Raw genomic sequence first — 25893 nt, 5'->3', positions numbered from 1 at the left:
TGGTTAGCACTAGATTCAAAACAGTAAGGATCAGTTTCACTTCACATATAAAACAGGCATAGTATATGTAAAATTAAGAATCACTTTAGGCAAGGAAATACTAAACTCATAATTAGTAGTTGTTTGTTCTTTCAGAATGATAATGGTATCTTTTTTTGGGGCATTTTACCTTTCCTGATTTTAATAAAATTAAAGTCTGAATTATTCTTTGTCATAATATTTCCATAAAATCCATTAAGGATGCTTACATTTCAAGACAGTCATTTATGGGAAATGTTTTAACTAGTCAGTGTTCTTGTGTCTATAAGGCAATGCCAGCCTTTATACATATTGTTCCTCAGGTACTTAAGGGAAAACATCTGGGTTTGGGTGAGGGGGTGTTAATTTGTCTCGATTTGACATCAGTAGATGGCTAAATAGTATAAAGTTTATTCAAATAGAGATGGAGTTAGGCTTCTTTACATGTCAGGACTATCAGTGATGGGAAGCAAATTATATATTCTACGAGACATGTTTAAAAGAGGTCATTTTTCAGTGATCCTTCTCTATAGACTTAGAGAAGTAGACAAATATGTGAATGTGTTTGGCAAAAGCTCTATGCTCAGCTGTTGTCCTTCAGCCTTCTTTGGTAAGGGTTGTATTTGATAGAAGGTGTTTCCAGTTCACATGTGAGTGGTTTTGTATTCCTTATATATGCTCTTGCTGTAGGACATAGAGGTATGTTTTGTGAGTTAGTAAGTGGGATCTAATGCCAAAAATCAGTACATAAATCTATCATTGGAATTTTCTTGGAATTTACGAAGAAATCATAAAAATTGTCTCACCACATTTGTTTCACAAAGCTTGGTGCATTCTAAAAAGTAGCTGAAATTGTGAAAATAAATAGAATAGAATATCTGAAAGGAGACCTTACCTGTTAGTAGAAAAGGACGTAGGCTTGTAAGAGTTGCTGCGGTTTCTCTGTCTGCTGTTTCCATATTCATTTGCAGAAGCAAGACAAATGAGGTGCCCTTGATCTTTTTCTCCTACTTTTCTTTGAGCTGTAGCAATAAGTATCCTATTATGTAAAGCTGTGGTTCTTTATAAGTTTTCATTCTTCTAGATAGAGTGATCAAATTTGAAACATTTTTGCAATCTAATTTGACTTCTTGGCAATATGATTTTAAATATTGCCTCTTTTTATATGTTAATCATGTATTATGAGATACATTATGTACACTGTACATCATACAGTATATATATATTTTATTATATATATTATTCATGAAATATACATTATCTGTTAATTACAGAGTTAAACCCCTGAGGGCCTATCACTTTGATGACTGGAACCAACTGTAACAATTCTGGCATTTTTCTCTAAATGTGCCTGGATGCTAATGAGGTGGATCAAATTAATGCATCACTGAGTTTTTTGTATTGAAATTCTGAACCTTAGCACTTCAACAGATAATGAAATTACTTCCTGTAAAATATACTCACTGGTATTCTTAATAGAAATAAATAATTCTATCTGTTCATCCTCTGTGGACATTTGTTAGACCTGGCAGAGTTTAGCTTCTGACTCATCTGAAGGCAGATTTTGCCAGCAAAGGCAAAGGGGCATGCAAGATTCAGCTATTACTGCAACGTACAGAACTTCTTATCAGCCCAAGCTGAGGCACAGGTAGTGTTGGGTTTTGTACCTGCTATGTGCATGCATTTTTCATGTCATGCTCTGTGCCCAGACAGATTAGACAGAAGTACAGACCAGCAAAAAATACTTCTGAAGGATATTCTGTTAAAATCCTTTCTTTCTAGAGTGACAGAAAAAAAATCAGATTGCTTTGAGTTTTAATAAGATAACTAGTGAGCACAATTGCATTCTAAACATTTAAAATAAAAAATAAATAAGCTGCTAGCTGGGCCAGAGATTGGTGATAAGGAGACGGATAATTAAGTTTTATCTCAAGGTTAGGTACAAATATATCTCCTAATGTTCTCCCATCTCTTTCATTCAATGAATGACTTGCAAGATAACTAATATGGCAGTCTTCAGATTACAGAGTCCAATATCCCATATCTGTCATGAAAACATATCGATGTGCATAAATAAGGTTGCAGAAGCAACAGCAAAACAGATAACAGTTGATGTCACTGTCTCTGTTGAACTTCATCTTATTTTTTATGTAACATATTTTGATAAGCTTTTTAAAATGTTCTTTCTAAAATTGTGGGGCTGTTAAGAAATGTACCTCATGCAGTTCTTTAGAAAAATTATGTATCTAGCTGTAGTAGCAGTTTCAGAATGGATTGTGCCCTTTGCTTTGTATTCAAAGTTGTAGCCTTAGTAATATAGATAAAAAATCATAACTGAGCAGCACACACAGAGTACCTACAGTCAATACCACTGGCCTCAATTCCCTTCCCTTACTGTTTTCAACCTTAAATAACTTTAAGAGTTAAGAATAACTTTTAAAATGAGAAAGCTGATTTCCTATTTCACATATTTTGAAATGTCTTAACTGTCTTTTAAACCTGCACGCAGAGCAGACCTGGACATACAGTAGTTGAGAATGGGGGTAGTTTGGTCAAACTGTACTAATCTGCTGATGGATGTTTACACGCAGATTTGTGTACGATTGTCTGCTGTTCTATATGAGGTTGTGTATGGCCAAGTTTCTGTACATCATGCATACATTTCCAGAGTACAGAGCAATGTCCTGAAAGCAGCAATGAAAGGGTTCTTCCTAGTGAGCTGTGTTTGTGGTGCAGTGGTGGCTAACAACCTACCCCTGAGCCCCTGCCAGGTGTGGTAGTGCTGCACTTGCATCCTCCCCCTCTCCTTGGGAGTGTGGCAGCGGCTCTTCAAGTTCATTCCCAAGCTCATTATTTCTCTCAGCTACCTAAACATTAATCAGCAGCACCCAGCTAAACAGTAGCTAAGTATCTCTGAGACACAGAATTATGCTAAATCCATTCACTGCAAAAAAGAAAAACCACACAAAACTTTCAAAGACAAGAAAATCCTCTCCTTCTGTTATTGTCGACTAGTCCTGTGATGAGGCTCTTGCCTTACATTGAGAGATTTTACAGACTTGCATGACACCACAGGGGTCATGGCACCCACTTAGTGCTTTGTTCACAGTGTTAACCCTGCTTTTCTCAGGATGAACATTTAGCTGCTTGATCTGAATTCTGACAAGCTGGAAACCAGCACACGGGCGCAAATGGATCTGTGGCTGTGTTTGCCTAACTGCTGAGAGAGTCCTGAGAGAGCCTCGCAGGAAATGTTGTGACTTCCATCACAGATTGATTATAGGGAAATTTTTACTGAATAAGTTACCAATAAAGCAGACTGTGTCTTGAATATGAGTTGCACACAGCAATCTTCATTATGTCATCAGAAAGTGTCACGTGATATTTTGGCACCATAATGGAGATACTAAAAACATTCCAGTTATAAAGACCAAAGACTTCTATATTTAGTTTTTAAAGGATGATTATGTCCAGATAAAAACCCTAGAATAAAAAAAAAAAAAAACAAAACCTAGTGCTTTCTAATATTCCTGAGGCTGAAAGGGTCTTCAGAAAATGATCTTTGTTAATGTCCCCTATTACTTCTAACAAGCTGGCTACAATTTATTGCAGTATGATAGCGGTGTAATGGGGGATCAACATTTGACTATGATCAAAAATACTTAATTAAACATCAGGTTTGGCAAATATGCCATTTTTTTGGCTATGCTCTTTTCTGAATCTTCGGACTGAATCATATGAAGCAACATAATTTACATTCTGACAGACAGAGACATTACTTGTCCCCTTGACACCAGCAGCTCTGAAATGCAGTTAAGTTCTAGTGCATTTTTCATTAGTGCTGGCTCTCATGAATTCATGTCTTCTAGTACAAAACAGTGATTGAGAGAGAGGGAGAGAGAAAGAGGTCAGATGAAAAGTATCATTTGCAATCCATTGTTTTCTTCTTTGTGATATGCTCTTAAAAATTAACTCATAGAGTTTTGATCCATGAAAGCCCATCTTTCCTTCCCACAGAGAGCATATCAAACTTCCTCTATAAAGTATAAATTTAGACCTGATTATGCCAAGGGATCATCTGTCTTTTTTTAAAAAAAATTCTCTATGGTTTTAGTATGTTGAATTAAATGGGAACTGCCACAGGGCAGAATTCTCAGGAGCCTTGAGAAGATCTCTCTATTTCACTCTTTACTATTAGCATAGACCCAATTGTGTCATTGCAGAGTAAATGAAAATTGTGTCCCTGCAAGTGAGGTTTTCACCAGCTGGATGAACCATGGCATGGTGAGCCAACAGTCTCTCTGAGAATCTGCTCCAGGAAGTTGGCTACAATTTAAGTACTTGATTGTACCCTTTGCTTACAGGACAGGATATTTTTTTGTGGGCAGAGTCAGTTATCAGGAAGTCTATCTCACATTTCTGGTATTAAAATGAACATTTCTTGTGTTAGATATGGGAAGTTAAGACTAGAAATGTATATTATTAGATAATTTTGAAATTGTGCAGTAATTTTTTTGCAATACTCATGTATTCTCAAGGCTGTTTATCACCTCCATACATAAGTTCCTAAAAACAACAAACTGTGTAACAGCTGTTTTTATCAAATAGCTTGGGTTGGGAGGGACCTTAAAGACAATCTAGTGATATTTCTTAGATACTATTTGCAAAACTGTATTCCCATGTTTCTTGTTTCAATATTTGTCATATACTCAGGAAGGAGAAAGACCATATTGCTGAAATAGTTTTTCTAAATTTTTTGCATTTAATAAATTACAATTGAATGTAAGAAAAGCCATGTTTCCCTTCCAGCCATTGTGTTCATTTTATTCACCAAAGGCTTATATTCACAACATCAAAATAAGTGATTATATTGTTATATTGGATATTAAAATAATCTAAGTGTAACAGCCTTTTCAAAGTTTTAATTTAATTATAGAACTAATATTTTGAACAATGCTACATTGCTTCTGAATACAATTTTAAGAAATGTCATTCAAAGATGACACAACACAAGTAATACAAGAGTACCAACAGAAATGCTGATCATTGTAGACAGATTGTGCTCTGTCTTATCAGCCCACCAACTTAGGCAAGTTCTCAAAAAAACACCCCAAACCAACCAAAAAAAATCAACCAAAAACCCCATTCAAGCAAAAAGAATTAAAATGCTGGAAGGAACCTTAGCCAGAACAAACAGCCCCTTGAGGTATAAAAGCTAGAGATAATGAAAAAAGAAGCTTAAAAACAAAACAAGTATATATTGTCTGTATATCACAAATTAAAGGGAGAGACAGGATTGCAGAACCTAAGGGTACTTGGAATTTGATTTGATACTTCAAGGACATACTGATATTTGTGCTATTTAGCATGATCACTCTTAAATGCTGATATATGTTCAGGTGGAGTCAAGGATGTAACTGAAAGGTCTGCAGTGGAAAAGGGTGTAAAATGTGATGAGGGAAACATTTTCATTATTTCTTTTTACTAAATTTTAACTTGAAGCCAATTTTATTTCCATCAGATGGGGATAAAATTATCTTTGGTCAAAAGCAACTTTTAATTCAGATTTGAAATAATTGTTCTACACAAGAAAATTTCCAGTAAAATGAAAATATTAAAATAGTATGGAGGTCCACTATAGCAATATATTGTCATTGGTATCCTGAGAACGTTGTTGCACTTTGCATAGGCCATGTAAATATTCATTGCTAACAGCACTGGATTGCCAGGGTATGGTGCCATAGCATGGAGATATTTTCCTGCCAACTCTTAATCAAACAGGAGAACTGATTAGAGCTTTTCTTCTCCACCTTCAGTGTGAGTGATTGAATTGTGGAGTCACCAACAGCAAGATGGTAACAGAGCCACCTGCTTTGCTTGTAGTTCCACTTCACCTGGCTTATGAACCAGAAGTTCCTTCTCATGGGGAAGTTGGCAATACTATTCTTCAAAAATGACCTGAATGAACTGCCAAATACTTTAAGTCAATTTGAATGCTCTACCAAATACTTCAAGTGAATGATCCCCAGAGGATAGAATCTTCCTTGATGTGAACTGATTCCAAGAGCATGTCAAAATCAAAGCAGAACAAGGATTTTGTTGTTGCCATAATTTCATTAGCTAAGGTACAGGCGAGGTGCACACTTTTCACAGTAGAAATACAACAATACCAAATCTCTGAGAGATATTGTGGTAAAAGATGAAGCTTTATCCTCTGTTTATAAAGAACAGTGTCTGAGCTACTTAGTATAGATTAAAAGAAATGGGTTATGAGTAATGTAAAAGAAATATATGTCTTACTGCTTGTAAGCAAGATATTAAACAGCATAGCAAGTCACTTAGATCCATTCAACTGAAACTCTCTTCTATGCTATGGCTATTGACAAATGTAGCCAAAAAAAGGAAAGAACCACACCTGAGTGATACCTGGGCATGTAATGAGGAAATTGTGGTCTTGGGATAGAAATGACTGAAGACTTAAAATTAATTTTATTATATTTTCAGCTTTGAAAAGCTTGAACTGCAACCTGCTGATCTGCAGAACTGTGTACTAGATACAATTTTCAGCTGCTTTTATCCTGAATTCAAATCTAGGTATTTCCTGGAAATTCAGAATTCTTGTCACACTGTCCCTTGCCTCAGTAGCTTTTAGCACTTGAGCTACTCATATACATAATTGTAGAGGGTAAGTTAGAGGGTGGGTAAGCTTGATAAAATGTTCCATGCTTTGATATGCTGCTCCAGGCAAAATGTAAAATGCTGATTGGAAATTTTACAAGTTCAAGGATTTTTAAAAGATAATATATTCAGACTCCAATGGGGGCTTTGTAGGAAACTTTATCAGATTTGAAAGAACTAAATATTTTCTCAGATGATTCTCTGGTGTCATATAGATTAAACTTGATTATGCAAAAATTGCTGTAAAGATAAATGCATAAGATCTTTTCAAGTGTACTTATTGTAATTGTATGGTCAAAGAACTAAGCATTCCCATCTGCATGAAATTATATTCACCACAATTACAGAAAAGAATATCTGACTTTTATTAGTAGATGATTGTACTCATTAATTAGTGAGAAAAATTAGTCACATTAGATACAAATTCTTTCTTACAAAAACTATTCTGTGAGGAAGATAGAACTTAAAGTTTGTTACAGGACACTTGTATTAAGTAGGCATCTGTATACATCCAGCTTAACTGTAATGAAAACCCTGATGTTGCAAGAAAACATAGGTCATGAAGATTTATGAAGCATGTTGTGCAGACTGACAAACTGCAATGTCACAGAAATGAGAATGCTGCAGGCAGCCAATATAGGATTGTGCAATAAATAGTCTGATAATAACTGCAGTACAGTACAATCACTGTGCATTTAAATTACAGCGTGGTATAGGACATAGTAGGTGTTGCATTTACCAATACATTGCCACTATTCCATAAAGTAATTTTGGCTAAAAGATATTATGAGATTCCAAGAGTAAATGCTAAAAAAAAAAAAAGTTTATCTTCAAATATGGCTTATCTTAAAATAAACTAGCAATAAAACACATATATATTTTATGCATATATATATATATATATACTAGCTGTTATAGTTTTAAAAACATAATTTTAATATTTCATAATATTTTTCTTTATTAATGAATGGTAACATTCAAGGAAATTGAATTATATTCATTCGACAAACAAAATTGGTGAAATCCACAGATATGCATATCACATTAAATATGTTGGAACATATATATGTATAACTGTTGCAAATACAGTTTCAGACCTGGCTTATTCTATGCATACTTCCTGTCAAATATGTGTGATAATCTCTGGTTAATGCATGTTTGGAAGGAGGGCTTAAAAACCTTGGGAAAAAGCTGCTTTAGATTAATTCATTTAGTTTTGAGTTGAGACACCATGGAAAATTATATATAAAGTTCCACTGATCTCCCTGACATTGTACATTTTAAGTAGCTGAAACCCATCACTAGAAATGTGGATGATTCAAGTTAGTGTTCATTAAAAATTCCAAATGAAAAGGCATTAAAGAGAAAAATCACACCAAAAAAATAAGCTTAAATTGCAGCAAGGGGTAAATAGGTTCATATTAGGAAAATATTTCAACTTATGAAAATAGTTGGCAATTAAAACAGGTTACCTGGAAGGCTGTGGGAACTCTGTCCCAAGCAATTTGTTAGCATAGATTAGATAAAGCCAAGCCAGTCATGACAGATATTTAATGTGACCCTGACTCAGAGCTTTTGAATGGACAAGATGATCTTCTAATGTTCATTTCTGCCCTACAATGCTGTTACTAGTAAACCAAGTATTTTTCCTAACAATATTTCCATTTTTCAACCCTTATTTGCTGCTGAATTTCTACAGCCTCATTGGTCTCATAAGAAACTCCTGTGTTTCATTGTGCAAGCAAATTCTGACAGAAGAGACTTTGAAACTAATGTGTTCCAAATATGCCTTCAGTGTTTGGAAATGTTAGGAGTCTTGTAGAAACTGGCTGCTGATCCTGCAGGTATTTTTATTCAGGTACCACCTTACTATATAAAACTTAACAAAAAATTAGGCCACCTTCTGCTCTGAAACACATGCACTCACATTGGATTTCCAGTGGGAGTTACATGTATTTAGTCACAAGAAGATTTTGGTTCACGGGTTGAAAATGCTGCTCCCTGCTACTTAAAAATAAATTTTAGCAAATATTCCGAAATTTTAATAATGCCGATTGAAATAATTTCAGTATATAATATCTAATATACCTTAGTAAAATAGAATGTCCAGGTTAAACTTTATGCCTGTATTGACTGAGTACTCATTCAGACAAAGGGGTAATGCCATTATTATTGGATTAAACTTAGTACTCAGAGAATCATTCAGGATTTTAAGTTTATCAGAAAGTGAACATTGGTGAGGTTTTCTGTGAAAGAAAATTTGAGCACACGAGATACCTGATTTATTTATCTATTGACATTAAGAGATACCTAGTATTGGTTTAGCTATTAATTATGAGGTAAGAGAACTATGGTTACAGAAGACCATTTCTGTTTACTTTTCAATATTTGTGAGCAATGTCAAGAAAATGTCATGAGTGGTCAGTCACACGATCTTGCTGCTTCTTCATATTGGATGAACGTGTAGACATCGCCAGAAAAAAAAGTACCTCTACAGGGAGAGTTCATTTCCACTCTGGAATTCTATATCTGGAATTCCTGATGTCTCTGAAACTCTTTCTCATGAATCCAAAGGATAAGGAGCAGGAATTGTGGGCAAATCACAGTGTCTGTTATTTGCAGAATAGCTAACCCTTGCTGGCTATCATTTCTAGGTAAGGCATTTATAGCTGTTTAACATGGATTATCATAATCATGTTATTGTCATATAGGAATGGTGTTAAATTTGTCTACTTGTGTATCTCAGTCTTCCATTAGAGGTGTTGAAGAAGCAACCAATTATCCATATTCCCTCTTCATGCTTCTAAGAGAGTGTTTGCCAACTAGAGAGAACATTTCCTTCTGAGGTTCTGGCATTGCTAAATCCAATAATTATTGTACCTAGTAAAGCTAGGCAGCCTTTTGACCCAGAAAGCTGAGCAATAAGATGCTCTTACAGTTTTGTGAAGATGGCTGTTTATTCCTTTTCAAATGTATTTTTTCCATGTTCATAACTTTCTGGAAATGACACATCATTTCTATCTTTTGTTGTTTAATATTTATTGATTAATGTTTATAAAAATAACTCTACACCTGCTTTTCATTTTCTTTCAAAGTTTCATGATCACTTCCAGTTAAGTGCTCAAAAAAACCCTCTGATTTTTTTTTTAAAACTTACATTTTGACCTTTTTATAAATTATGGAAAACCTTTATTTTTGCTTCTGGTTAAAATCTGGGATAGGGCTAACCAGAAATAGATTTCTGTGTATGTCAGCTTTTTAAAAAATAGGAAAAAGCAAATGTTCATGCCATCATCATGCATAAAAGATTTTCCATAGCTCAGCTCAATAATACGAAGACCGACAACAGCAAAACCCCTCAACATTAAAGTTAAAAATCAGGGTTGACACTCACGAACTCATGCAATTGTACCTTTGTTTCTTACTTTTCAAAAGGGTGAATTAAGGACAAAATGTCAACCTGAATTTTTGTCAATAAATATAAGTCTCCATGGTTTTGTGGAGTCAAGTCATTAATTGAACAGTAATTTCTATGGGGTAATAGCAGGCTAATCCACAATATACTTTTTCTAATATAACACTAAAAAAGAATACTCCTTGCAGCCTCTAGAGTAGCAGATTGAATTACATCCTATGGACTGTGAAAGACATAATGTTCCAGAAAGAAGCCAAAAGTCTTAAAACCATCTAAAAAAAATTTATTTTCAGCATGTTCTAATGCTTCCCTGCTGCTTGTTAGATTTAATAAAACCTTCTTGCTAAGTTTTAAGTTCTTGGCTACCTGCATATCTGTCAAGATGAAAAATTTGAAATTGTAGAAATGGATAACATTGCATAAATCCTAATGTAATATTTTCTCCACAAAAACCCAAAAAAGTCGGCTTTTTCCTTTTTGCAAACTTTAGGGATGAAACTTCACTAAGGCTTTTTACAGGGTAGCTTAGTTTCTGAAAAAGAATGATGCAGTTGTATAGTAACACATCCAGCAAGTCTGCATGTCACATGGAGTTCAATTGAAGCAAGTCAGGATAAGGCACTTGGATAAGTAATGGATGCACAGCCTGTTACAAACAACAGTGGGGTTTATACAGAGCTTAAATTTCTCCTTGGTTCTTGACAAACAGTTCTTGGCTGGCTGCAGCCACAGGTGTAAGCATTGTTGGTAGGTTGTGGAACGGGGTCTCCTGAGTTTCATTGTCTCCTATCTTGGTTACATTTTGATAATGCATTGTACTGTTCTAAAGAACTCAGACTTTAGAGACGTTTATTTGAAAATTTATATTGCAAGTGTATTTGAGGTTTGAAAATATTTGAGATATGTTTATATTGAAAAATATTCAGAATAAAATTGAAAATTTAGGAATTTTCAAGCTATGCTCACTCATCTGTGAATTAGTCCGCTCTGAGTAGTACATATGTTTCAATTTACATATTAATATATACTAGAAGAGCAGTGGTTGTAAGAAGCCTTCTCTCAGCCTTGACAGCTGGTATGGATGGACCCTCATAAGACTGAAAAGATAACAATGAATAATAAGTTAATTATAGTGTCATTAAAAAAAAAAAAAAAGATTGGCAGAAACATCTGTAAGTCATTGAGTTTAACTCTCCTTTCAAAGCAGATCCAGCTGAAAGTGAGCCCAGGTTCTCACCTAGGTCAGTTTTGAAAATCTGCAAGGACTTCTTCCTCTTGTTCTGGCTCTGTATCCTTTTAGCTTTCATATTGGATGGACCACAAACATGAAATGTAAAACCTGAAATAAATCACAAAAAATCACCCAATCCTATTGAAATTCAGGAATATGTTACAAATTGAAATACATGGAAACAAAGCTGTCATTACTAAGGATTCCTGAGGGAAAAAAGATAGGATATAATGAAATGTGCTTCAAAATGTTGGAATACCACCAAAAAAGTCAAGGAGAGTAGTTATTCACAATTAATCAAATTAATAGATTTTGGATTTGTACTGTTTTCTTTTTGTATTAGTTTATTAAGGTGTAAGTAGTGGTTGCATTAGAATAGTTGCATGTTCCAGGTGTTGCCAGCTATAAAACTGGATTTTCATTTATGGAAGATGACAACTTTTTTGCTATGTCCTCTTATTCTGAAAAGGAAAATAAACTTAAGATTTAGAAGTGATTATGCACGAGAGATGCAGAAAAAAATTCTGATTGAAAAAAAAATTGAAATGTTTTATTTTTGTATTTTGAATTTTTTACCTGACCTATATTTTGCAGCCTTACACTTTAGATTTCTGGTGCATAAATTTTCAGACTCTAGTCTTTGTGGACTGGAATTTAATTGTTGAGGCAAGCATTCTATTCTGTCCTGTGACTCTGTATAAGGACTGAGATTTTTTTTTTTCTCAGCGAGTAATTGTGAACAAGGACAATATAAGGGTAGAAAGAAAAACAACCCAAAAACAAAAAGGTACATGTCTAACTTATACAGGCACCTTGTACCTATTTGTTTATTAGCAATTTTTCCTTGTGCAGTCTTGGTAAATAAAGCAAAAATGTGTGCCTTCAGGATCTATATGTCAAAGCACTGAGATTATATTTTAGGATTTTAACATCTGTGCCTTGCCCTGGCTTTATCTGACTGTTTCCAGATGGTTTTCTGTATGATTGAAAGCAGCATCAGTGTGAATGAACATCATGTCTACTACTTTTTCTTAACTTTAAGAGATGCTCCCTCCTCAACTCATGATCTGTGGCAAACCCTAAAAATACTAGAACTATTAAAAAAAAAAAAAATTAAAATGGGAACCAAATTAAAACACAGTCTCTTCCTTTACCACAGAGGTCTTTAGAGGAATTCAAAACCTGCATGTATGCTTTTCATGTCTGAAAAAATTCCTTTTGGGAAACTGTTTGATCTCTTCTCTAAAGATGTGGGTCTGATAGCTGAAAGCTTGGTAGCTGAAAAGATTCAACAGAAAGGGGTTTGTGGTTTCCATGGATCTTCTGTGTAAATGCTTTTCAATTTTAAATGGCCCTCTGGGTTTGTGACTGAATACTTCTTGTAGACCAGGAAGATTTAATAATCCAAATTATATTATTTTTATTTAGTGTTTGGTTTCTTCATGTCTTAAACAAGACTGTTTGTCCTCTCACTTTGCCTGAGGATACATCGTGCTATAGCTGTGTGATTAGATTTTAGATACATGCAGTTGAAAATAAACCAAATTACCTAACTAAATGGAAGGTAGCAGTAAATTGTGATTAGCACATAATTGTAAACTTCACAATTGTAAATTGTAAAGAGATGCAGAAGTTTGAAACACTAAATGTTTAAATTTGGGTATGTAGCACCTAATCATTAACAATACTTTGAAACTGAGGCATTTATTACCTTATTTGTAAAATTCCCAGAAACGGCAAGAATGCTTTAATACTTTGAAGTATTAATATTTAAAAGCCTATAGAGATACTTCCATATGTTTTCTTTACACAGTCTAAATATGTCTTGAGTATGGTGCATGGGTTTCATTTAAGAATATGCATAGGATATGCTGAACAAATCCAGAGGGATGAAATTTACCACTGTACTGTACACTTCATGGGAAAACACTTTATGAGGACATATCAACCTATCAAATATGACTCTATCAAATATTAAAAATATGCATGTTGCAAGGTGGCCATAATGTGTGTCATTTTAAAGTCTTTCTGAGAGGACTCAAACAGTAACAACCCAGTCACTGCTATGTGAGGGAAACCAGCTGATGCATTCAGCAGTTTCACATACAATTATGTCTGAAGCTGTAATTTTCATTTTCATTGAAGAAGTACAGTTTGGGACTTTTTGCAGAAATGGCAGATTTCACGGGGCAACATTAAATTTCCTAAACTGATTACTTTTATGGCTTGTATCAATCAAACAGGCTGTAAAAGATGCTTGAAATATTTCAGAGCCAGCTGAAGAGATAAATATGCTTTTTAGTTTTCTCACTACTATATTCTCTCTCTAAGTAGTTACACTAAAATTCATCATTCAGGAATTAATAAACTAAAGTAAAAATGGTGATATTAATATAGAAAAGCAGGATATTTTTGAAGAATGAATTTAAGATTCCTGTTTGCTAAGCTTTGAACCATTAAAGCCCACATTTTCACATTTCATCTATAATTATCTGTAATGGAAAAATGGAAATTTATTTTTATTTTGATCTCGTTAAAGAAACAGTTTGTTTAAGGATGTGTCTGTCATTGAGACTTTTCACATGTAATAACTCGGCTGTAGTTGGTCTGAGATCGATAGAGATCATTAAACTTCTCTGGGTTCCACATGCCTGGCTGGGCAGGTGAATAACAAAGATAAATACCTCGACATAAGGGAGGGCTGAAGTTACAGAGAGATGGCATAACTGTGGCAAAGATCTCAAAGGGACCTTGCAATGTTATAGACACTGAAGACAAATGTGAAATTTGTAGAAAATCAGATTTCAGTTTTTCCCACATATAAGTTCAGCTCAGAAAGCTAAGATTCTTTATCACCTGCCCCTGGAACAGGGGCTTAATTTTGCATCAAAAGATACAAGGCTTGCCAAATATGTGCAAAGTAACAATGTAATTTCTTTGGAAATGCACATCTTTGAAGTGTTTCTCATATTTTTCACTTTTTTCTAAACAATTTTAACTCCCCCTGGCACTTTGGGCAAAGATCTTGCCCTTCATATAAGATCATTGACTTATATCAGAGAAAAAGGAAAATACATGAATTTAGAAGAATAGAATTAGCATGGTCTCTCTAGAGCTATTTCTCACGAGTTCCTGTAGTCTGTTTTCATTGTCTGTTTGCACATCACTGTCTTAAATGCTCAGCTGAGCAAATCTAAGAACAAAGCTGCTGGGTCCACCATTAAAGTCCCCATCTTTGTGACATTGATTGCTTGGTCATTAATATTTTCTGAATTATTCTCTGTGTGTACAGTGAAAGAGTTTAACAGAAAATAAAACTGAGAGTATTACTCCTATGTCACCAGTGAATTTCATGGAATCAGAATTATTTAGCTCTAACTTGGCAGTATATCTCATAATAAAAACTAATGCTTCAGAATATCTTTTTTTTTAATACAACAAATATACTTCATAGCTAAATCCAAAAATATATCAAGTAGTGAATAAATAACCTCTGAATCAACTCTCAAGCTTCTCGTTCTGTGAAAGTTAAAAATACTGTGTTTTCAGGTCATCTGAGAATTACAGAATTTCAAAACAAGGACTTGAATGGTCTGCTTAAAACTTTTAAAAATTACTGCAGAAGAAATAACATTCGTCTTGAGAAAAAAACATTGCCTAAAAGAAAGTGAGTGTCAAAAACTTAAAATGCATGAAACACAGGGGAATTCAGGAAGTTATGTTGGTTACTGCCATAATAAAATATGGGATTGACATAAATTCCTTTTTAAAAATATGATTTAAAAATTTACTCACAGGAGAACATAGACCAGAACCCCTTGTCAGTGACTTTCACAGTCAAACCAAATTAAAATATATGTCCTCATGATAGCAATTTTATTTGTTTCTTTTGGCAGCCTTAATGAAATACTAGCTCAAGTAAAACCAAAGAAATCCATATTTTCTGTTTAAAATGCAAGGTGGTTCTACTGACAGTCATAGGACATTGAGACTAATATAAAGTGATCTGAGTATTAAATATGTGACAATATAGGAGTACAGCACTTATTATCTTTACACGCTTTACTTTTCATTTCACTTTCATATTATATAAAATGCCATTGTCACGTATAGGCTGCCATCAAAATTTCTTGTCTTGATGAGGCTTGATAGTTAATGGTTCTTTGCTCCCCTTTGAAAGGCAGAAGGACATCCTGGTGGTAATTGATTTTCTAGAGGTGTACTGCAGTGCTCGCTGAAGCAGTTGTGTTTGATTCAGCAGACTGGAACTGCAAAGTGATTTCAGCTAACAGCTCCATGCCAGAGTAGTCAAACGCCTGGAAAAATGAGGTGGCAATGAATACCTCCAAACAAGGGTATCAGCCATTTTACTGCTAGGAATTAACTGAAAGGGCTGTTTTGTTCTCTGTGGATAAAATGATTGTGTAAACATAAAATACTTAAAGCATGAATATTATTTCTCCTCCCATGATTTCTCTCCAAGCATTACCATAAACAGTGTTCTCTCTATAAGCATCATATCTTTGAACTTTTTCAAATGCTGACTCTTTAAGAAATAAATATATTTTCCTTCTCATCAACATGATGCTTAATATTTTACTTACTTCTTTCCTTCACAAGTGCATTCAGGATGGATTCCTACTTAACCTGACTTAACATATTTATTCATTAAAATAAGCAGGAATAAAAGTCAATAGAGCTAAACTACAGCATGGAATACACTGTAAGAATCATCTCTGTCTGATTTCCAACAGCCCCCAAGGCATTCTCCAATAAAACAGGGAAAAAAGTCAAGGTGTCTCTTGCTTCTTAGATACAATAGGTCTTCAATTAGTCTAGTTCCCCAAGAGACAAAACAGTTATCTCTATGTAAATGAATCTCTTTTCTAAATTTTCTCTGAACGTTTTTTTTGAGTTCCTGAATTAATCTTTTATCTTTTTGTTACATGCATTCTTATTTTTCTGTCCTCTCTGCTGGCTTAGACTGTCTCATGTGGTCCTGGTAAAGCAAACTGCAACTGTACTATCAGCCTGTAAATTCCTTTTCATCTGCAAAATTCTGGATAAGCTGTAATGGCCACACTCTCCATGAAGGGTGTTAACTAAGTAAGGTGAATGTAAATCACTTCAGTGAAGCCTCTTGGCTGCCTCCACCAGCAGGACCTAAACTCACCCTGCCTGGCAGAGCTTGAGCCATGATCTGCCCTGGGTGGAAGGGCAGAGACACAGAGTGAATACCCAGGGCAGTGGGCTTGTAGCACAGAGGCTGTGGATACAACAGTCTGGTCAGAGAGAGACAGCCAGATAAGCTTTCCCATGAATTGGTCTGGGAAGTTTTAGGGAGGCAGAGAGAAAGGATGGTAAAAAAATGGTAAGCAGCTGGTGTTTTGAACAAGTTGTTTTTCTCGTAAGGTGTTTACTGAAGGGTGGTTCCTTTATTAACCAATTGGGTTACGGGTGTTATTGAGAACCAGCCAGGTTCTGGGTGAATGATATTGGTTATAAATATCGTGAGACTGTAATAAAGGTACCTGTTTTGCCTTCTGATTGTGGATGGAGTGTGTCACTATCCTTCTCGTTCCTGACTCAATGGTGAAGCAAATGGGTTTGAAGGCATTTGTTAGGGGAGGTTTCAGATCTTCTGATACTGACTAACATTGTCCCACTTTATTGCCCAGGCTGCTGGGACTCTTTAAGGACAGATGAAGAAGGGTATTTAAACTCCTTTCTCATGGCAAATTTTAATAAAAAAAGAGAGGCTAGTTTTGTCCAGTAGAGACCTGGACATCTTAAACTGAGCAAACAAATCTGCAGAGACTTTTCTTAATCAATTTTTTTAATTCATCTTTCTGTGGTTTAGTGTCTGGCTCTAAATGGAACAGATTATACATATTCTCAGAAGGACATTTTGATGATTAATTAATTAATGTTTGCAAAGCTCTTAAGTTGCAATAAGATCTAGAAAGAAGGGGTATATAAAATAAATTCATAACTATCTGTCCAGTAACCTTTATTTATTCTTTTCTAAGTGAGTGAAATGTCTTATGAGAAGGGAAAAAAAAAAAAAGTGGATGGTGAATACACAGTTTATGTGCCAGTATTAGCATATAAAAGGTGATAAATAGGGTTTTCACAAAACCCTTCTGCTGTTATTTACCATTTAAAGCTTAACTCACAAAAGTAGAGTTTATTTTAGCATTGTTAGCAAATTCTTTTTCTTTTTTTTTCTTTTTTCTTTTTTTTTTAGTTTGTATTCTCCATCCTCAGATCTCCTTTGCAGACAAGAGAAAAGCACTGAAGGAAACATAGGTTATTTCTCTTCAAAAAGGTCATGGGGAAAAACAAACATGGTATTTGTAAATATGTTTGTAAAACAAGACTATTTGGGAATAGGATTTAAAATTGTTGGGGTTTTTTCTTAAAGGAAAAGTATAGTCTCAGAATCCCATAATTTCTAAAAGTCTTATTTTTATTTTATCAAAATTCCCAGGAAAAAGGGCCACAAAATGATGTGATGCATGAAAAATTCAGGAAGAATAATTTGAAAATCAGGCTCATAAATTCAGCTTTCTACAGAGCATCTACTTAGCTGTCTGCCTGCCTCCTGGGTACTTGAACAGTGGCATCTGGTTAGCTCTGAAGTTAATGACCATTTTCTATATGAATTATTTTCACAAAGATGATAAAACCAAATCCCTGCTCAAGGAAAAAGAAAAGGGAAAGTCATCTTTCTGTGACTCTTCTTTTATTTTGATGTTTATTTTGCAGTGGCTAGTCTTCCCATATGAACTGTGCCCTAAACGTACGTAGAGCTAAGCTGATTTTTTTTTTTTTTTTTTAGTACTACAGGCAGAAAAGAAATTAATGCTTCACTGGTTTCTTTATATATATCTAACATGTACCTTTCTAGATTTGTGCATGCAGAGAGGAATAAAGTTAAATATATGTACATCTTAATCAAGTAGTCTCTGCAATAAGGACTATTTGAAGCCTTTTAAATGACTTCCTGATACACTGCCACTTTCCCAACCTCTGCAGAAAAAAACACCCTTCTAGTCAGTCTTGCATTAGACCCATAAAGCCAAGGTCTGTTCTCTTTTTGGAAAAATTCAGAGTCAAGTTTCTTAGTCTGGAAAAAATTGGGGCTAGAAAATAGCCAGACACTCAAGCAAGAAATTTACCACTGGGTAGAACTCTCCTTTTACTTGCTGACTTAGTGCGTAACATTTATGAAAATAAACTTAGCAGAATGCACTGTATGTTAAGTTATCAGAAAGGATGCTGCCTGCAGGCCATTGCAGTCATTCCTGCTGACATTATCCTGTTTCTCTCATATTGGTTGTGTAGCTCCCAGTGTTTTGTGGTAGAGTTCGCCTCACAAGAGGAGTTCTTGCCGAAGGGAAGCTGCAGAACAGTAAGGCAGGATGTCAACAGAGGGGCATCTCCTCCAGCAGTGTCTGCTGCTCTGCTAGGAGGGTTGTGTTTGTGGCAGTGTGTGGAATAAAAAATATTGTACTTGCTGGTCTCAGGCAGTCTCTGCAGCAGAAACTTTGGGGTTCCCTGTAATGTTCAAGGAAAGTGATTCCTGCAGATCCCTGCCCAGCATTGCTCGTGTCTGCACAGCCCAGTGTTCAGGCCGTAGGTGTTGCTGAGAGGTGAGAGTGCATCCTGCTGAGGCCTTCCAGGCTGGTTTTAATCTAATTAGCTTGGATAACAATGTTAGTGAAGATGTGATGGAAGGAGCTTCAGTAAATAAATGTATGCTGATGTAAAAGCCTGCTAGGAATCATCAGGACATCCCTGGGTGGCCAGCAACAACAATGCACAAATTTGAAAGCCTCTTCCCACGGGCTATTGAAGCAATGGCTTGGCAGTTGCTTCAAAGCCCCAAATCATCCCACTGATAGTTTATAGTTTTCCCTGTAAAACAATTTGAAAATATTATATAAGTTAACTGCTTGTCAAGATAAAATTTTAGCTGGGAAAAAATTTTTCATTTCCTCCCTGGGGTTTCGTAGTCTTTAAAGATTTGCATGCATGGTTATCATGACTACAGCCAATCTGTGTTGTCTGCCTTCACCATAAAAGTCACATTGCTCTTCTTACTGCTGTATACAGGGTTCCAGTATTGCTAGCCTGAGTCTCGCTTGTTTTTGTTCTTGAATGGTAGAAGAGTAACACAAGCAGAAGAAATTGGCTCTAGGTTACTGCATGTTCTCTTTTGAAGAGGAGACAGCCCACTGGCGTAATGAGAAAAATTAGAAAATCAATTCAGAAGTAGAAAAGGTAATTGGAAGACAAATGCTGTTGACTGAACTAAAGGACATAGACCTTTAAAGCTTTAAAATTCTAAGATAGTCATAAGAGGAAATAGTAAATGAAAGGTAGGCAAACAGTACAGGAAAAAGATTGATTTTTTTAAAATAAGAAAATATTCTTAGGGTGGGGGTAAAGATGGTTGAAAAGTATGTATTTAGTCAGTCTACAAGGTTCACACTTCTGGTACAGCTTTACTATTCCTTTATTCTGTGAACAAGCATTAATGGACAGGAGCATCACCCCTTACTTTTCCTCTTGTATGGCTGAAAGACACCAAAGATTGGCTGTAGCAGTTCTGAGAAGCAGAACCAGCATCTCTCCAGTTACAGCCCTTACACTTAGACTGCTTTAACTGGGCTGGAAAACCTGTTCTGTGAGCAAGCCCAGGTGGTGCTATTCCAAATATCAGTGAATATTGGTATTAGGGCTGCACAGGGAAGAGCACACACAGGCTCCTGCACAGGTCAGGCATGGGCAAGGCTTGGTGCATGCTGGGCAGGCACCACCCTGCTCAGGGGATCATTCAGATAACATTATATTCATCTTGCTCCTGCCCGAACTGAGAGGGGCAGTTGGGTTTCTTGGGCTTGGAGACAAAATCCTGGATGCCTTGGTTTGCCCAGTCCCTTCATGTACAGTAACAGAGAGGTGCCTTGTGTGTAAGCACAGGATGGGAGTTAGGGAGTCTCATTTCCTGCATGGCCTGATCTCTCCTTGTTTCCTCATCTATACAACAGGGACAATACTGTTTATTGACCACACAAGGGGCTGTAAGGCTAAACTAATTAATGTTAAAACCCCTTTGATTCTCTTAGATAAAAGGTTTACTAGAAGTATGAAAAATAGCTATTTATCTTCATTTTTGTCACTTTTTGTTTATGCCCTATCAATTCTACTGCAGCTTTTTCTTTAGAATTATTTGCTTTATCTCACCTGCATTAAGAAGAAATTGATAACAACTCATGATGGCATAAAAAGTAATGTTTGAAAAGTCTGGTCTAAATTTATTAATTTCAAGTGTACTTCCTCACAACTAATATGTATACAAAACTTCTTGATCAATGTATTTTCTTTGGTGACTTTGCAATATGATTTTTTCTTTTTTTATATACTGTTTAAGGTATCCACGAGCTCACACAAATGGACAAGAGCATGCACGTCTGCTCTTACAGTTAATTTAACTTCTGTATCTTTGATTACATTTTCAATTTGGTCTATTTTAATCCTATTCCTCTCTTGCTGACTTTTCTTCTATTTGACAGCTTTTATTACACTTCACCCTTCAAGAATCCTGAACCCACCAATGAAAAATCCTTTGTATACGCTGTCATTTCTATTTGCTATTTTCTTTTTTTCTTCCCTCCCAGTGAGACAGGGGGGATGTGTGTGCAATGTGATGTGCTGGATATCAGTACAGTGCACCTCAGGTACACTGAAATATTTGACTTCACCTTATGTTGTTTCTAGAATGTATTTTCTTGCTCTTAGCTGTGAGCCACATCAGGAATGTGGCTGGATTTTGCCACATTTCTGCAGCACTGTGTAGCTAAAGTGCTTCCAGAACATCTGTTGCTACTGTTGTGTTCAGCAGCCTGCTGAAAGTGTGAGCTGTGAAGCAGATTATCTAACACCCAGATACTGGCTTCTCTGAAACTTTAGATAAGAATTTATTTATATGTATGTATCCAATCTGTAAAAAGTGGTGGGACTGCAAAAAATTAAATTATAGGTTGCATTTTAGGTAAATTCTGTGGTGTAATCACTTCAAATGAGTTTGAAGTGCAGTTTCCTGTACTTACTTCTGTATTTCTATTTTTTCTGCTCCTTATTATTTCTTAGATAAATTAGGATTAGCTCTTCCATGCCTCATTGCTGTACCCTAGTGATTTCCTGGATTTCAAAAATGCCATTGAAAATGTCTTTGTTAAAAATAATAAAAAGCCATTAAGCTAGCTTATTCAACATGCTCAAGTCAAAAGATATTTACAATCATTAAACTGCAGTGAATGAATGGATTTTGTAGGAAGACAGCTTGTTCACTGGAATTTGTTGAGCTCTTCACAATAAACCAAGTTGAAGAAAAAATATATACTCAGTGACTTTGAATTTATAAAATCTGAAGGGCTTCCTGATGAGTGCAAAATATGTTATGTTTACAGCTTAGACCATTAGGACAAAGATGACTGTAAATGCTAACATGAAATTTTCTGAGGCCTGACTCATAATTCTGCTTTGGAAGGAGGTGGGAAAAGAGGTTAAGAAATACTAACACTAATTCTGGGCTTGAATTAAATGCTGATTTATTTAATCTTACTATTGCTCTGTGTCTGTAAAAATCCTACCTTGCAATGAGTGTGAAATTTCCTAATATTTATAATACCTTATAGAAAACTGGTGGCTAGATTGTGATCAGAATGTGCCCCACACGTTTCCAGGTTCCTCTTGGACCTGAAGGACACGGCAGCAGTGAGTGGGAAGGGTCTGTATCCCTGCACACTGTTTCCACACCAAAGTGGCTTGGAAAGAAACTAATTTTGTCTGCTGACAGAGGAGCATTGGTTAAGCCAGGAGATGAGTCAGGATTTCAGAGAAGCAGCTGAGCTCCTGGGTGCAGTGGAACATTTTCCCTCTGCCCCCGAGCATGGTCACTTCCAGCTGCAGGAATGAGGGCTGGTGCTCTCCATCCACCTCAGGGACCACGGCGGTGGAAGTGCTGTGCTCCAGGCACAATTCTGTCTTTTGGTTATATAAATGGAAAAGGTGATGATGGTTCATTTTGCTGAATTTGGACACAGGCATGAAGGATGGCAAATTCACTGAGGCCCCCTTCAGGGCCTAAGGACCCTGCTTTGTGATGGCTGCTGCATCCAAGTAGTCCAGTGGCATTTAACCAGCTAAAGGGTTGTGAAACTCTGCTTTCTGTCTCACAATACAACTCTCTACAGAAAGACTAGCACTTCTCAGATCTTGCTGAAGCCTTGGAAGCGCTCATATTTTAATGCATTTGCAAGGCTGGGTATTGAAAGAATGAAGAAAAGTGAGGTATATGCAAAATCCTTTCGATTTCTTCAGATTTTTCCCTGTGAAGAAATAAACCAAAACATTTTACCAAGTGGCCTTTCCCTTTTTGGCTAACTGAGCTTCCTTTCTTTTGTCATGTGGAAGATATGAAAATGTTTCTGTGATTTTGCTGATGATTGTATGTTAATGTGAATAAAGTGCTTTGCCTGAATATTTTTAATTTACAATGCTTGCATATTTAACAACTATTAAATATAAATGTCTAGGTGAGGGGAATAACTTTATTTAGGATTTAGGTTCTGTCATTAGACAATTATTTTGTTTTTCATATTGCTTCAATAGTAGCTACATTTACTGAAATTAGAAATCAAGCATTTGTTAAAAGTGGCTCCGTATAAATATTAAACTTTCTGCTCTTTGCTTCATAGAGTACAATTCTTATTGTGACAGTTCTTCATTCTTTTCTTTTCTGGTTTTAGGGACTTTTTAAATATTTCACCAATATTTTATTCCCAAAATACTTTAAGAAGGTACAATTATTTTTAAAGTATTTTCAACTACAAGTCAGGCAAATTAAAATATCAGTTATTATCTCTCCACAGATTTTACCTGATTAGTGGTGGAGTTCCATTCATTATATGTGGGATTACAGCAGCAACCAATATCAATAATTATGGGATTGAAGGCAATGCACCATAGTAAGTATAAACTACCACCATAAACCTTTCAGGGAAAACAGATTCTGTTTCTTATCCAAATAAATGTATCTGACTTCATAAAGGGTACAGGCATGCAATTTGGGATAATATCTGTTACAAAATTTTATTAAATATTAGCTGTGAAAGAGCAAAATCTTAATCTGGGTCTTTCTGCTTCACCTCCAGCAATTTGACTCCATTACTGGCAATACAATCACCTTTCATTTACAGAATTACTCTTCATTTACATCTGAATAAGTGAAAGATATTAAAAATACCTAATGAATATAATATCTAATGCAGCTATTATTTATTTAAATATTTTCATTTCATTATCTTCCTTGATTTGATATCCTTCTGGCAACTTAGAGCAATTTAAAAATAATGATGTAAGAAAAGGACAAGTAAAACTCCCTTCCCCACTTCTTCCACTCCCGTCCCTCCATTAAAATCCAAATATTTTGGATTTTCACCACCTGGAAATGTTCTAGTCACAATGTCTGGCAATCATGTCATAATCCTTTCATGTCCTTGTGTTAGGGAGGTGTTCAGTAGACCTCCATAAGTTCACCAGGCATCACATTGTTATTAATTCCTGATTCTTGGCATGAAGCATGAGGTATCCATAAGTACATTTAGTCTTTCCATAAAAGCATAGCAGAAAGTGAATTAGACTGCAAAGTTAAATACAGTGTGTGTAACAGATCAGCATGGCAGTGACTGGCACACTAATGGATATTTTAGTACTCTGGCAGCACTAATACTCCAGAGGACATCACTCTTAGTTACTGCTTTGAGCATCTATTGTAACACATTTGAAACTGGTTATGTTCTGGGCATGAGAAGTGGCAAGCAAGGAGAATGGTTCATAAGTGAGCATCTGGCTCCTTAAAGACATTTTTATAGGTAATTGAAATTTAAATTCCAATAAGAAATCAGTGCATACTATGGCTAACTGTATGCTCTGCCTAGGGCCCAACACATATTTATATATTTATTCAAATTTATCCAATTAAACAGCCAGTTTATAATCAACAGTGTATTATAAAGCTCTATTATTTATGTTCATAAATATAAGACATTTTTCATTTTGGTGCAGTAACTGGGGTTATACTTCTTTAATCATGTTAATGTAGCAAATCAATATGTGGTGCCACAGTGTGCACAGAAAACAAGGGACAGATGAGGAATGATTATAAGAGTGAGCAAGAAGCTTCTAATTCAATGGCAGCATAGTGAGTTATATGCCTTATTCATTTTTTATGGTATTAGTAAAGTAAATGCAGAAGCACAAACTTGAAGTTTTTTTTAAGAAATAGATTTTGTAAGTAATCCACAATGAGATTCTACTTGAAATAACAGCATCCCATGAGGCTGTACCACTTGGGAGCATTCCACTCTCCACTTTGCATCAAATACTCAGGGTTCAAATGGATTTCAAGTATTCACTTAGCTTTGTGTTCTCTGCTTACCCAATTAAATGTAGGTGGTTATTTACCTATGTTTTCACAAATATCTTTCAGGGGATCTTTTCTTGTGCCTGTCTAACAGTAAATTGTATACTCTTTGGAGTGTTTCTAAGTTCATTAATACATGTGTGTATGGTTCTGTTTAAGATTCAGATTTAAAAAATTCAAAGTCATTATTCTGCAGTTTCTTGCTGTAAAGTCCAGTGGGACTGTCTCTATTTAGCTGAGAAGTTCTCAGCCTGGGAGAAAAAAGTCATTCTGCCCTTTTTATAGTAACTTGTAGATAATTCCTGGCTCAATAAGAATCTGATATCAGAAGTTTCCTCACTGGAACTGGAGGAACTGCAACTAATCACACAGGCCTAAATGAATATGAAGTGTCACACAGTGTCACTTTTAGAGCTGGAATCATCATGACAGATCACCTGGTCTGTCTTTCTGACCCAGTGGGAAATTAGCTATATCCAAACCATTCCTGACAGTTATTTATCTGAGGTACTTTAAATGCTCCCGTAATGGATAGACTGCACTTCATTCTAACAGCATATTATCCTAATTGTCCTAACAGCTAAGAAACTTTTTAAAAATCTAATCTAGATCTTTCTTGCTGCAGTTTAAGCCCATTACTTCATGTCCAAGTCCAAGAGATAAAGTAACTTATTCCTCTTTCCAGAAATCCATGCAATATTTATGATATAAGAACCTAGTAGCAGCTGTACTAGGCTATACTGCCAGCTCAGATCTCTGTCTGTAACCATGGCTAAAAGCAGATCACTGAGAAAAGTCAAAACGAGACAAATATTCCTTCTCCTTCTAACCCATGTTCTGCCAGTTTCCATCTAGGATTTCATTAGTGTTTTCTTCTCCCATGTTTGTTTGATCAGATTATTTGTACTTAAGACAGTCCTCTCAGACTCACACTGGCCTGTGAGCTACTTTAAGCTGCTCTAAAGCAGTTATGGTTATATTATTTAAAGCCTAGCAAACCATGATCATGCTACAATAATACTATGCTACTAACATATCAGAAAGAGATCATCAGTT

The 25893-nt window shown here is 35.5% G+C and overlaps 1 protein-coding gene across 2 annotated transcripts in view; it reads left to right on the top strand.

The window, feature by feature from the left end:
• ADGRA1 (adhesion G protein-coupled receptor A1) overlaps positions 1–25893 on the top strand; it is a 255536-nt gene that overhangs the window by 224466 nt on the left and 5177 nt on the right. For both annotated transcript variants that reach the window (XM_041415728.1, XM_041415729.1), the window contains one exon: positions 23285–23380. In XM_041415728.1, coding sequence (XP_041271662.1) covers positions 23285–23380 — 96 coding nt within the window. The remainder of the gene's footprint in view (positions 1–23284; positions 23381–25893) is intronic.

Source organism: Onychostruthus taczanowskii, unplaced genomic scaffold, assembly GCF_017590055.1.
Source record: "Onychostruthus taczanowskii isolate IOZ18803 unplaced genomic scaffold, ASM1759005v1 scaffold5, whole genome shotgun sequence".
In the NCBI taxonomy this organism is placed as follows: Eukaryota; Metazoa; Chordata; class Aves; order Passeriformes; family Passeridae; genus Onychostruthus; species Onychostruthus taczanowskii.
This window is presented reverse-complemented; position numbering and strand designations above follow the sequence as displayed.